Source organism: Crotalus tigris, unplaced genomic scaffold (assembly GCF_016545835.1).
Source record: "Crotalus tigris isolate CLP2741 ecotype Arizona unplaced genomic scaffold, ASM1654583v1 scf7180000018701.437623, whole genome shotgun sequence".
In the NCBI taxonomy this organism is placed as follows: Eukaryota; Metazoa; Chordata; class Lepidosauria; order Squamata; family Viperidae; genus Crotalus; species Crotalus tigris.
The window spans coordinates 138,469-152,900 of NW_024097155.1; the positions used below are offsets into that span (position 1 = coordinate 138,469).

The 14,432-nt window shown below is 35.2% G+C and overlaps 1 protein-coding gene across 2 annotated transcripts in view; it reads right to left on the reverse strand.

Annotated features, from left to right (window-relative positions):
• The window catches only part of STAG2 (stromal antigen 2), a 41,679-nt gene that overhangs the window by 22,833 nt on the left and 4,414 nt on the right, over nucleotides 1-14,432 (reverse strand). The window contains exons 1-6 of one of the 2 annotated variants that reach the window (XM_039355618.1): nucleotides 6,190-10,751; nucleotides 3,680-3,837; nucleotides 3,248-3,326; nucleotides 2,073-2,234; nucleotides 1,152-1,248; nucleotides 635-711 (exon numbers count right to left, since the gene is read on the reverse strand). In XM_039355618.1, the coding sequence (XP_039211552.1) occupies nucleotides 635-711; nucleotides 1,152-1,248; nucleotides 2,073-2,234; nucleotides 3,248-3,326; nucleotides 3,680-3,723 (459 nt within the window). In that variant the 5' untranslated portion in view covers nucleotides 3,724-3,837; nucleotides 6,190-10,751. Of the gene's footprint in view, nucleotides 1-634; nucleotides 712-1,151; nucleotides 1,249-2,072; nucleotides 2,235-3,247; nucleotides 3,327-3,679; nucleotides 3,838-6,189; nucleotides 10,752-14,432 lie in introns of those variants that run through there. The other variant, XM_039355617.1, reaches the window with a different exon arrangement.

Sequence of the window (14,432 nt, forward strand, 5' to 3'; positions counted from 1 at the left end):
CGCCCCCAGGGCAATAGGGTCACATTTTGGGCGCTTGGCAAACTGCCTGCATTTGTGGCTGTTTGCAGTGTCCCTTGGTCACATAACTGTGGTTTACAATGTTTTCTGCCGGAAACCAGCATTTACAAAAAATGCCCACTGCTGACAAAGGATTTGCTTAATGACTACACTGTTTAACAACAACAGTGAACAGCTGCCGCAAAAAAAGCATAAAATTGGGTGCAATCACATGGTGACCCTTTTAATGGCCAGTGTGACTTATAACCATAATTCTGGGCTCAAATATGGTCATCAGATGCAAACTACCTGTACACAAAATTTTCCAATGATTTTTCATATACACCCTGTTAATAAATATTCTTAAAAGGGAAGTGCTAAATTGAAAAGATACTCAAGCTAGTTGAAACATTGATTTATCACTGTGGCCAATGAACTGAGATTTCTTCTGCCCTCCAGAGTTAATTCTTCACCTCCCACAAATTCCTTTTAAAAAAACGTTGCAGAAACAAACACGCAGGAACACATATATTTTCAACTGAAAGAAGTACTTCAGAAACATCTTAGTAAAAGGGATTTTAGGAACATATATGGCGATCAGTTTTTGAAAATATAAATTTAAACATGTCCATTTTACCTCATCAAATTCTTCAGTCATTTTTCGAATTATTTCCGAATTTTGCATATGGCGAAACATTTCTGCTGTTACAACCCCTGCAAATTACAGAATGGGAATACTATGAAATCTCAAACTTCAAAGTATATAAAAAAATGCTGCTTAGACAATAATGCTATCAAACAAAACGTGTCATTTTTCTGACTGAAATGTTTAAAATATACGGAGGTATACAACTGTAATCTGATAAATCTACATGTGAAAACTTTTTTAAAGTGGCATATATTTTCTTTAACAGATATCATGCATCAGCAGGCTCACAGTCTTTTAAAAGCCAGAATACAATTATAAACGTGGAGGAAACTACAACAACAACCTATATTCAAGTAGTCAAAAAAGAGAGGAATGAGAGATTATAAATGAATTGCAAAAAGTACTATCTGTGATGGGAAGTCCTAATTGTAATGGGATAGAAGGGATATGAAGATTTTTATGAAATTAATATGGAATAAAACTCACCCCCAAATAGAAATCTTACCTTTGCAACCTGAGCACTGAATAAAGAAGTTGATGAGATCAAGGAGGGCTATATCTCTATCATGTTTGTAGGATTCTATCCAATCATCCACCACAGACTAAGATAACAAACCAACATTTAAGTTAGGGATGCTTATTGTTACTATCCATATTCAAACACCTACGCAATCACCACCCCCAAATTCTTCTTTTATACCCCGAGGTTTCCACGGTTGTCCCACTTCTCCAAAACATTGTTTTCAGAAACCAAAAATGGCATATTAGTTTTTCCAAAGGAGGATGATAAACGTAAGCCAAAGTTAGTCAAAGCTTACATATCTAATCCTCATATCTGCCTATGATTGATCTGTGACCTACTTTAATTTGTAACAGGGTTAAAAGTTAAAACTGAGAGTTTCAAAATCAGAAACTAAAATAAAATGCATGTATTGGATGAAATTTCAATCTGCCCTGCAACTGTTTACAGTAGTGTAATCACAAGGTGGATCTTCTTTTCAAATCAAATCAAACAAAAAAATAATAACAAATCTTTATTATGGTCATAGACCAGCAATATCCACTTCTCTTCTAGATGGAAGCTATATTTTAATTTTTTTTTTAAAAAAAAACAGACATTTTAAAATAAGGCTGGAGCCCAAGTCTCAAACAATGGTGTGACACCCAAGTAAATATACATACAAGTACTTATCATTAAAATCTATGGGAGAGCCAAAGGTCTACACAAAAGAATGATTGCAGTAGCAATCTGTAGAAACTCTGCTGAGTTTTAAAACTCTGTTGAACAAGCAACTCCAAATCATTGTTTCGATATTTGCTAAGAAATCTGGAATTGGAAGGACATTTTAAGCTGGAATTGACCTGAATCGGAAATGGATTTCCTCCTTACTCTCAAAACAACAAAGCCTTTAATAAGTAGAGTTACCTGCATAGCACTCTTGCCCATTTTAACAACTTCAAACAACATCATGTTTTCCACACCATTCTGCTGATGATGCCCATTCATTCGATTTAGACCCCCAGCTTTTCCTCCTCCATTGCCAACTTTCGCTTTCTCTCCTGCAGCCTTTTTCCCCTTTTTGCAAGTCTGTATGAATGACAAGCCCAGGTTATTTATTCCTTAACAAAATAAAAGGGTAAAAAAATAGAACGTGCATTTTTACTTGAATAAATGAACATGCTAAGGGAGTTTTGCTTGTTTATCTTTTTGTTAACTTTTCGTTGTCACACTTGCAACGGGATGAGATCCCAAAACTTGCCCCAGTTCCTGCCCAGCTAGCAGTCTGAAAGCATGCAAAGTGCAAGCTGATTAATAGGAAGGGTGTTGAAGCAGTAGGCGTGAGCTTAAATGGACTCCAGAAAACGGTAGAGGACAGGAAGGCCTGGAGATCAACCCTGACTGCTCTTTAGAAGGCCAGATCCTGAAGTTGAAACTCAAGTACTTTGGCCACCTAATGAGAAGGAAGGACTCACTGGAGAAGAGCCTAATGCTGGGAAAGATGGAAGGCAAGAGAAGAAGGGGACGACAGAGAATGAGGTGGATGGATGGAGTCACTGAAGCAGGAGGCATGAGCTTAAATGGACTCCAGAAGATGGTAGAGGACAGGAAGACCTGGAGGAACGTTGTCCATGGGGTCGCGATGGGTCAGACACGACTTCGCAACTAACAACAACAACATGCTGGCCCTATGACCACAGAAATGGTCTTTGGATACCACTGGCTTCCTCAGCCAAGAAATGATGATGAGCACCGTGCCTTAGAGTCAGACACAACTGATAGGGAAACCTTTACCTTTTTTTACCATAGGTCTGGCAACCCACTGAAATGAAAATTTTATAAACACAATAAATGTAAGGGGAGAACATGGATCCATGAGTTGCCAGCGTTTTTAGTCAAGTTTTTGGAAACCCCGTGGAACAGTTTCCAATGTGTAAAAGGGTTTTTATGACATCCACCCTTACTGCACCAAATCCACTTGCATCATATCACAGAAGCACTGTAGTTTCAGATAACAAAATCAGTTAAATTTTATTTATAAAAGACTTCACTGATACTCTTACAGGCTCCATACACAGACTGAGAATACGAGATATACACACCTTTCCTTTTCCTGGTTTCTGATTTTTTCCTTCTATATCTTCAAAGTCAGTATCTGAAGAAAAATGTGTTTCAGACTCCCTGGAAAGACATATTTTACATATTTATTCCACTTAAAATGTTTTTATCATTGCTTTGATGTAATATAATATACTCCAGACATGCTACATTCACTTAAATGAGTTTTTCAATACTGCATGCCTAGGAAAGTATAGGAATTTTCTAAAAATATTCAGTCACGGCTCATGTGAAATGAGGAAATTCAACTTAGCAAGTTGCCAAAATTTCATTAGTAAATAAAGGAATTATAGGAGATAATTTAAACCACAAACTAAAGAAACAATGTTTTTCCTTACATCTACTCTTTACAAAGAAAAGCAAAATGAAAATATTTTATGACTGTTATTTGATGTCAATAATTTCAAGATACTTACTGAATTAGAGCAAAATTAGTTGTTGGTTCTTGAGCTGCTATCATTTCTTTATCATCTTCTGGGGTACTATTGTATTAGAAATACATTCAAAAAATAATTGTTGATAATAGTTGTACTTGCTTGTCACTTTCTTCTATTATTGTAGCAGTAGTCTATACCTGTCAAAAACAAAGTAACAATTAATGGAAGTTGTCCAATTTCCTGTGATTTGTTGCTTTGTTAATAATGCAACAATGTTTATCCCTAACTTTTTTTTAAAAAAAAAAAAACTTTCTCTGGGTTTAATGGCCATCCCAACTGTCTGAGTTTTCTATCTAAAGAAATACTCCAAAATTTTGAAATATGTCACGGGTACATTACTAGAAAAGTACGTCAATCACTACTTAATTATTTTAGCCACCCTTTTTGGAATCTTTTCTGAAGCTGCATGGTAATTGTTGAAGGCTGGGTGACCCACAATTGTAAATACAGAATTCCAGAGGCAGTCACTTTGCACATGTACATAAAAGCATCACAATACCGTTTCATTATACAAGTATTTCTGACCAAAATAATGCAAGTGGTTTTATTTCCTTTAAAAACAATGTTTCTATCTTCATTTCCCCCCTACCTCTCAGATAGCAAGCTGTCGTCACCACCATCTTCAGTAGCCTTCAGAGTGTTTAATTTGTGCAAAACTGAATCACATACACTTAAGGCTGTGATACTATCACGTGACCATGAGACACTGCAACATCACAACTAGTGCTCATTCAGCCTTGTTGTAAGTTAATGGCCGTGGAATGCGTGGTCGTTAAATGAGGACCACCTGTACCAGGACACGTAACAATTTCCCCTTCACTGGTAATAGAGGTGCTGTAATTTGAATACCTGGACTAAGCAGGTTACAGTTGTTGACCTAAATGGTCCCTTCCAATTTTATAATAATGTGAGGACACTATTGAGGAACATGTATTTCTCAGGAGGAAACACAGAAAATCAAATAGATTGCCAAGAAATGCATCAAAGATTATGCCCTGTCTGCAATGATTCAACATGCAAAAGCTGTCCTGAATCAAATCTCAATATGTCAGACAGGTTTTAAAAGTTCCGATTTCCACGTAAAATATTTTTCCTCTGTCCCAGATAAAGATGACCTTCAAATTGCATAAACCTCTGAATGACTCTTAAACTCCCATATACCTATCTTTAAATATACATGATCAACTTTAATTCCAATCAAGGGAAACTAAAAAAACTAGATTTTTCATTTTTTTGGCTAAAGTTCGAGAATTGCTTGGAGGTGAGACAAGCTGCATTTCAAACTGCCACTAAGGGATGCTCAAACATAATCGGCTTATTTTTTTAAAAAAGAAAATGTATCATGCTGAAAGATCACTTGGTGGAGCTGTAATCCAAAACTCAGCGAGACAGGTCACCCAGAGGTTGATCAAGCCACTTCTTGACAGGAAATACCGCCAAGCCAACAGAGAACTACATTATAGTAGACGTGTGTTTGGCAATTGTCTAAATAACATTTCTCAAATACGCAATGCCTTAACTGAACCGACTGGAATTTTTAGTAACGTACCTATCTATTCCTGCCCAAAAAAGCCACTTTAAAAAAAAAAGTGGGGATGAGAGGATTATTTGCTTGGGACAAAGCAAATAATTTTTGCATATAAAAAAAAAATTAAAAAGAATCAATAGTTTGCATTTGTATATTGGTGAAGCCAATTCATTTATCTAAATCTTCAATGTAGTTAATTTTTTAAAAAAAAAATAAGAGAATGGAAATACGTCATTAAGTTTGCAAGGCACTGTTCCACTTTTCTCAATTTTATTGAGAGTTTCAAACGATCTCTCTCAAAATTGAAAACATTTTAAATATTTGTGTTTTAATAATACAAACAGTATATTTGCATGAACTGAACACTGAGACAATTAAAACTCTTCGAATAATTCAAGACCATCACTGGGAATAGGGATGCTTGATGTGGCTTCACTGCATGTTGCTAAACTCCAAGTCCAGGGAGCATGGCCAGTGAGGGAATACACGGAACTGTGTTTATTATGGCTTAATCACACACAGTGGTCAGAATATTTTATGACTATAACTTATCACTTCTTTCAGCTGTAGGTGTACAACTACTGAAGAAAACTGCTTTTTTTCACTAATTGCCTGTTTATGTACATTGCTCAGGACATCTCAGTTCACCTCAATCCCCAGGCTATGGACTGGCAACCGGGACCACACAGAAACGGGACCACACAAACAACCAAGCCCCACACCTGGACTGCTGAAAAATTTCTCTCCACGGAACTGGTCCCTGGTGCCCAAAAGGTTGGGGGGGGGGTGTTGCTGCACTAAGGATATCCCTGTGCTCCAAGGTGGATAATTACCAGAAGGATTTCACGAATGTACACATATAGCTCTGTCATCTACTGACTAAATCAAAGCTCATCACACAATATTCTCACAAACTGCTTTTCTTATCCAAACTATTCATGATTAACCTTAAGTAGCTTACAAGATAAGGACTGAATCTTCCTTTCTGATGTTCACTTGCGTGGAATTCCACTTACATTCCGCCTGAAACTTGTGGTCATGTATAGCAAGGGCGCTATTAAAAACAAGGATGTGTTGTGGGTTAGCTATGGATAACAGGGATACACTAATAATACTACACGATGATTAATGTTGTCGACAATCAAAGGGCGGAAGTTCACGTGGGAGTTATTTACACAAAGTAGCTGATTGGGATGCTCCATGCTTTACTCACAAGGCAGCTTACAGTAGTTCTGCCCTCCCTTCTACTACCGTGGGGAGGAGACAGTTAACAAGATTCAATTTCCATTTTATCCAATTATCTACGAGACTCCTTAGCATGATCTCACCATGTTGAAGAGGAAAGAATCCTAAACAAGTCAGAACCCAAGCAGGGTTTTATTTTTTTTAATTTTTTTTACAACTGATGTTTGTCTCAGGATCCAAAGGTAATAGGATTTTGAAGAAGCAGGCTATAAGTTAACAAAGCTAAGTTAAGGCAAGTTTTTGAAACTCTACCATTTTATTGTGAACGGTTATCTAGTTTCAGACCATAATCATACAACTGTGAATAAAAGTTAACTGAAAAGTATTTGGGGATTGTAATTGTCACGTCTTGCTTCACATTTTATATTAACTGAAAAGTGCGAAGGACAGTTCATATATAAGTAAAATACTAATTTTATTTCATAATCAGGTTTTGGAAAAATCGGGGAAATTATACGTTGCTTTATACAGACAACACAGAGACCAGATTTCACAATCATGTCTTAAACAATTGCTGAGATACACAGATTACATAGTGCAAATGAATAGCCTTTCTTTGAATCTACAAAATACACATTTTGTAAGCACATTCCCCAGCAACATAACATAATTGATGTGCCTTTCTTCTGTGATTGTGCAGATTCTCTCACTTTGATACTCTAAAACCACAACCCCTATTTCTAGAAAGTATTCTTCCCAGGCTGGAAAAGGTTACCATAATGCCACCATTACTAAGAAGGGTGTCCTTTGGAATGTGTACTTATGAGCAAATGAGAAGGCCAAAGGAAAGCAAGCGGGTTTGAGAAAATAATTCTCTTTGATTAGAGAAGTTTCCTCTTAGATGTTTAATAGGTCTGTTATCTCACGAAGAGGAACGAAAAATAAATACGCAAGTCAATAAATGTCAAGTGATTTTATAGCAAATTAATTGCAACTAGTCTTGTTGCTAATTTCTGGAAGAAAACCAGTCATAACTTGAATCCACTCTTGAGAGTGACAAAACAGCCCAAATATTCCAAAAGGCTGTCAACACTGTTTTGTTTAGATAGTCTTCTCAGTTATAATCTGTGAAGTTTGTTTTTTATAGTGATACTAAGCAGCCATTTAATTTTTTATAGTTTTTTGATGCTTTGAATTATGATTTGTGGTGACTGTTATGTGTGTGTATATATAAACATACACATACATACATGCATGTATGCATGTGTGTATGTTTGTGTATATACAAACACATGTGGTATATAAAATTACTTCTCATAAATAGGTGGTATGTAAATAAATGTAATAAATAATAAATACTTGTCTGGAGAAAAAGAATGCCAATATCTGAGCAGACTGTGTTTTTACTACCAAGTAAAGTGATCAAATGTTTTATAGATTTAAATCCTACGCTTACTTATTTTTGTCTAAGATTGCACTGCAATTTAAATTAATGTTCCTTAGGTTTATAGAATAGACTAGAATAAAAGAGTTGGAAGGGACCTTGGAGGTCTTCTAGTCCATCCCACTTCTCAAGCAGGAAACCCTACAACATTTCAGACAAATGGTTGTCCAATCTCTTTTTAAAAACTTCCAGGGTTGGAGCATTCACAACTTCTGGAGGCAAGTTGTTCCACGGATCAATTGTTTTAACTGTCAGGAATGTGAAATTTATTATGTGGAATTTATTAACCATATGCACATCACCGAATACTAAAAAATTACACACTAAGATTAATGAGGGACATGATTTATCTGCTCAACAGATTTTCAATTTTCCAGGACAAAATTTAGGCTGACAAATCCATACTGCTCATTGTGTGATTGTTTAAAAATGGTATTATCTTGATTACTTTCCATTTTTGAAAGATTTTCTTGAACAGTTGCTTGTTTGATTATAAAGATAACATTTCACATTTGGACTTGGATCCAAGACAGGCAAGTTCAAGATTCTTTTTAATTACACGCTCACTAAATGTCTACACCACTGTGGGTGGATGACTAGGGGATAAAAATGTCTTGTTCTTATAACTGCACTAACCCAGAAGTATTGGAATGCCGTGAATTTTATATAGTACCCCTACATTCCAGGGAGAAAAGGCAACATTTTAGTGCGAGTGAAAATGAAATTTAGCACTATGTATATTTTAATTATTAAGTTGAATCATACAAAGGTAATGATTAACACTTAATGATCAAACAGGATTTAAAACAAAATTGTATGGACATTCATTTTACGTTAATTCTGAAACTCATCAAAACAGCCAATCTTTCCACTCTAATATCTGAATTTCATAATCAACTTAATTTCAATTAAATATCTATAATTTCAACATCCATTGATCTTATCGACAATTATCTACTGGTCTTTTGTACACCGCCTTCCCAAACTTTCTGTTTAGCAAAAGTTGCACATATTGCAAGAAATTTAGAAGTGATTTACTACAAGACAGTATTCTCCCTGGTACACATTTAGGCAGCCCAATTTTTTTCAGGCTTCCACAGAAGCCGAAAAAGATGTATGTTTCTTTAAAGAAATCCGACCATTAAAGTTACTGCAACTTTTAAAGCAATACCATTGCTTTTTCAGATGGCCGAACCTGAAAAATGTTGGGTTTATCAGCAGAGGAAACCCAAAACCCCTCCTTTCAAATCATGCACAGCAAGCACTATTAGCAACACTGGCACCCAAAACAAAAGGACAAATCTCTTCTTTTCAGTAAAGACTGAGCACAAAGAAACAAACAGAATCAAGGAAGGATTATTTTGAGTTCCTCCTACTATCCCCTTCCCCAAGACTAAGTTGTTTCTCCTCCCTTAATGGCTCCTGCATCCCTTCATCAAGGTATTTCTATATTTCTTGTACATACTTAGCAATAGCGCTTAGACTTATATACCACTTCACAATGTTTTACAGTCCTCTCTAAGCCTCTTGCCTTCAACAATCTGGGTCCTCATTTTACAGACCTCACAGACTCCAGTCTGTGGGCAGAATTAGCCTGCAATACTGCACTCTAACCATTGCACCAGCATGGCTCATACAGGAATAGAACCATCACATTATTCTACCCTTTAGTAATACTGTAAGTAAAAGTTGATATGGTAGGAGAATCACCATTATATCAGAACCCAAGATTCCACTTCCGTCTTGTTATGTATCAGGATCAAGCCCAGACTGGCTCCAAATTTGTTATAATCATGACAATGTTCTGTGGTTGTAATAGACAATGATTAGCTTGCTTTTCTTGATTCATTTCAACTTTTATGGACAGGTTTGTTCTTTGAATCAGGCCCTCCAAATATTTTGAACTGCAATTGTTCCCAGCCAAGACAGAGAATGCCCAACGGCAATTCGAACAGTAATCCAAAATGTTAGAAGGCCATCAAGCTATCTATCCCTATTCTAACTGGAGCATATGCAAGTAGAGAAAGCATAGGATGGCACCATCATTTTTAAAGCAAGTCAGACCACACCTTCATCTAATTCAGTAATGTCAACTTTGGCTACAGCTTTCTTGACTTTGAAACAGGAGTCTTTGTGGTGATGTTTATAACTGAACCCTGGAATATCAGCCTGCAAAGTACATGTCCTGTCACTGTTTCTGATAAATGGATGCATAAAGCCAACTTATATAGAATGAAACCACCGACCCATGTTATTTTTCACCAGAAATGGATTTCTAGAATAATTAATGCCTGTTTTTCAATAGTTTACCTACAGCTGTCAAGGGCTGATCTTAGAAACATTTGTCCAAAGCATTTCTGCTGAATTATGGCCCTGCCTCATGTTGCCACCTACGAGTTTCTGCCTCATGCAGTCTTGCCTTACTCCATGGACCATTAATAAGCAATTAATTGCTTCTAGCCACGGCAGTTGTATACTGTTGAACTAAATAGGTGTTTGGATTCTATAACACTGTTCTCTGAAGAATTAAGGACATGAAACATAATTTCATTGAATGCTGAAAAAAGAATGCTAGGCTTTATTTGAGACATGTTTAAATGTAGATAATTCTTTTCAAATCACTTATCTTAAAGCTAACCTTTCAAAGTGAAGACTGTAGTTTTCAATTCATTAGAGCAATTCTCACAAAAACATTAGTGGAGATCTGCATTTTTAACATGTTACCAGTGGTTAAACCTAGTTGTTTTATCAATAGTCTTGCTTCATTCCCCCCAAACATTGGTATTCCCTATTACATGATTTCAGTTAGCAATATAATGCCTGCTTGTGCGGAAAATGCAATATGTCATGTCAATTAAACGAGTGCACAAAAATGCATCTTCCAGTGATTATGATTTTAAAAAGAAATGGCACTGTCTTTAGCTCCATGATATTAGTGTACTTCTGGGAACATTAACTTTCATATATATGTACAATTAGTAAAGCTATACAATTACTCTCAGTATATATATATATATATATATATATATATATATATATATATATATATATATATATATTAGTTACTTTATTTTGAAGTTTCCCAAACAGAGGAGCTTTGTATTTTATACAGAGTTCTCCAAACCAGAAATATTAATTCAAACCTTGGGCAAAATTACATACACAGGATAAACTAAACTTGTAAAATCAAAATATAAGGTTTTCCACGTATTCAGGTTGGAGTATTATTGATAATAATTTCCCAGATATAGAAAGCTTATTCCAAACTGTAACAATTCCATTTATAATTTCCTCAAATCACTTATAGAAAAAGCAGCAAAAATCAAAAGTGTTCGTGTTTATAGAAACCAAAGAAAATCGATACTTATAAGTCAATGCTAAACTACATAATCATAGTGACCTGAGTGCCCACCTGTAAGGAATGCAAAGATACACAAGAGGACTTAAATATACATGGATAATTTCTTCAGTATATATACAATATGCATGTAAACTAAAAGAAATAGATTAAAAAAGAATCCAAAATTACTAGGTTAACTGCAGATGGTTTTAAGCAGGGGTTTTCAAACTTGGTCCTTTTATGACTTGTGGACTTCAACTCCCAGAATTCCTCAGCCAGGCACACTGGCTAAGGAATTCTGGGAGTTGAAGTCCAAAAGTCATAAAAGGGCCAAGTTTGAAGACCCCTGGTTTTAAGACTCACAAGGGAAAGGGGAGGAGAACACAGTGGTGTTTAATCACAGATATAGTCAAGATATTCTATTTCTTCAGTCTTCTAAGGCCAAGTCTCATTCTCATCTCTACCAAACAATATATAACTATCAATTCAGCTTTTCTGAGAGCAGAACATTAAGTCAAAGATGGACTAAAATCCTGCTGAGCCCAAAGACATTATCAGAGTTAAGTTTGGGGAAAGGAGACTGCAAATACGGATTAGCCAAATCAATAATTCACCAATCTAGCTGTCCCACCTAACCTTCTTCCAAGGGATCTGAAAAGCAGGTGCTATACAGTTTAAGATTCCATGCTACATAAAGCCTTCAATAGGAAGACTATAAGTTTTGGCCACAATAAGACCACGGGAAATACATTTATATCCTATACTATACTGTTCCCAATACCCTGAGTGCTAAATATTTGAAGATGGGCTGCTGCTAATACCATTTTACTTTACAAAAGATGAAACAAGGTTTCCATTACATACAAAAAGATACCACCTGACATAAATATCACTATCCTGCTCTAAACAGGCAATCTATTATGCTTTGTTTCATTAGTCGTGCACAAATAATTGTTTACACAAGCCTGAAATGTTAGGAGTTTACCATTTTTTTAAAAAAAAAAGCAAGACACTTGCAAGACTCCTTAAGCATAAAGAAGAAGCAACCGTGCCTACATCAAGAGATAGAATTGGTTTCGGACTAGGATAACTGCAGAATATATATATATAAAAAAACAGGTTCTTTGACTCGACATTCAGCTAGGGAAACCTTTGGCCCTTGCGGATTGGCATACAGCAATATAAACACAACAAATGGGAAAACTTTCCAAATTATGGAAGCAGCAGCAAAGTGAACCAAACACACTCCCATTAAAGCTGACAAGTGGTCTATATGAGTTGGGATGTAACAGAGGGAATCAGCAGAGTGGTCTCTTACCCAAATTTCCATACAATAAAAAGTCAAGAAGTGATTAGATAACCAGTCATGTAACCAGGAAACTAACCAGTGTTGATTCAAGAACTTTAAGGTAAGAGAGAACTAAGTATGGTTTATCTATATTTTATTTTAATTTTTATGTAAAATTGTCCTTTTTATTAGTGTTTGATATAAAATACAAAAACAAATAATAGGAGAAAAAAGGGGCAAAGGGGAAAAAGAAAAGGCGTTGAATACTGACTCCCTTTGGTGCAGTAGAATAAGATAGTAACATCAAACCTCAACTTCTTACTTTCACATAAAAGTATGGCTTATCAATTCTTCTCCAACTAACAATGTTCTACCTACCAACTACTTCCCTGAAAAAGAAATTAAACTAGGGATTTCTAGCAAGGGCAAATACTGTCTATAAATCTACCAAAGAACTCTTTACAGGCCTGAAGTGCTGCCAAGAAGGGTAAGGTCATAATAAAATTGTTCAAGCAAGTCTAAGTGAACATAATAAATCAAAGCAAAATAAACTATTTGGGTATGGATAAAAAAAAAAATCCAACCCTTGACTCAAATAATAATCCTAAGCTTCAGTAACCCATTCCTGTAAGCAAACTAGAATTTTTTTTAAAGATTATAAAATATATAAACATGTTTATCAAACTGTGATAAATGTGTGAATACTTAAATTGATGGAGCTGATTAACAGTATAACAGAGGGCCTATTTCTGTTCAAGTCTGTAGTTAAATGGCTGAGTAGCTACATCACTTTAGAAAGTGACCCAATCCTAATATGGTGAAACGATATGGCATAATAAATTTATAACCAGGAGGATCTGACTTGAAACTATGATAGAACTTACAAATATATTAAGTGCTTATCTGTTCAATGAATAATGGGAATGCTTTTTTACGCAGAACGTTATGAATTTGAGGAATGAAATATGCTTTCTAAAAAAAATGAACAATAGATTCAGAAAATGTGAAGTAAATGTGCTTAGTAAAGAGCAACTGTCAAATATACATTATTTATTCTAGGGTAATATATCTCACATGCATATGAAATACTTATCATCTGCAAACAGTCCTTATTCTGGAGACTACTAAATTGGCACTTTAGTTTTTTAAAAAAACCAGTGAATCAGGAACCTATTCACTTGCCTGTATAACAACTGTTAATGGGGTCAAATCTTACTTTCCAAAGATAAATTATTTAAATGATAATTCACAAACTAAGGTAATTTAAATGACCTAGAATACATGAGTTTCAATAATAGCAAGATATATAAAATTATAAGATAGGAAAATTGTCTGGGGAAATACAAAAACAAAAAGATCCCAGCAGTTTTAAGATTTTTGGTCTCTCAGCACACAAAGAATCATGTCAGGTATGGGTTTGAATGGGCAAGAACTAACGGTACAATATTAAAACAAGAGAAAATCCATTTTTTCACACTGTTAATGTTAGAGCTCTCTTTGAAACATGAAATTACGCATACTGTACACTGAACTTAACAACTTGTACATAAAACCAATAACATTTTTGGGAGGGGGGTATTTATTTATGAGTTGCAAATGACTGCAGGTTCAAATAAATTGAAAGACTGTGAGAATATCACTCCCACACTTCCAGAAAGATATCCACAACACAGAATTCTCGAAAAGAAAAATATTTTCTCAGAACCTGCATATTCCAAGATTATATCCATATGCCAAAGGAAAATAAACTGACAGCTGATAAAAATATTGCTTATTTTCTAATGAGTAAAATTATCTAAATCCTTAAAACAATCCTACATTCAAGCCATTACATATTTATATTTTTCACAACCTATTTCACCAAATCTGAATCATTCTGCTAAAATGTAAATGATTCAATAGCTCATGTTGTCATTTTGTTACCAGACTATGTAGATCTGTGTTCCC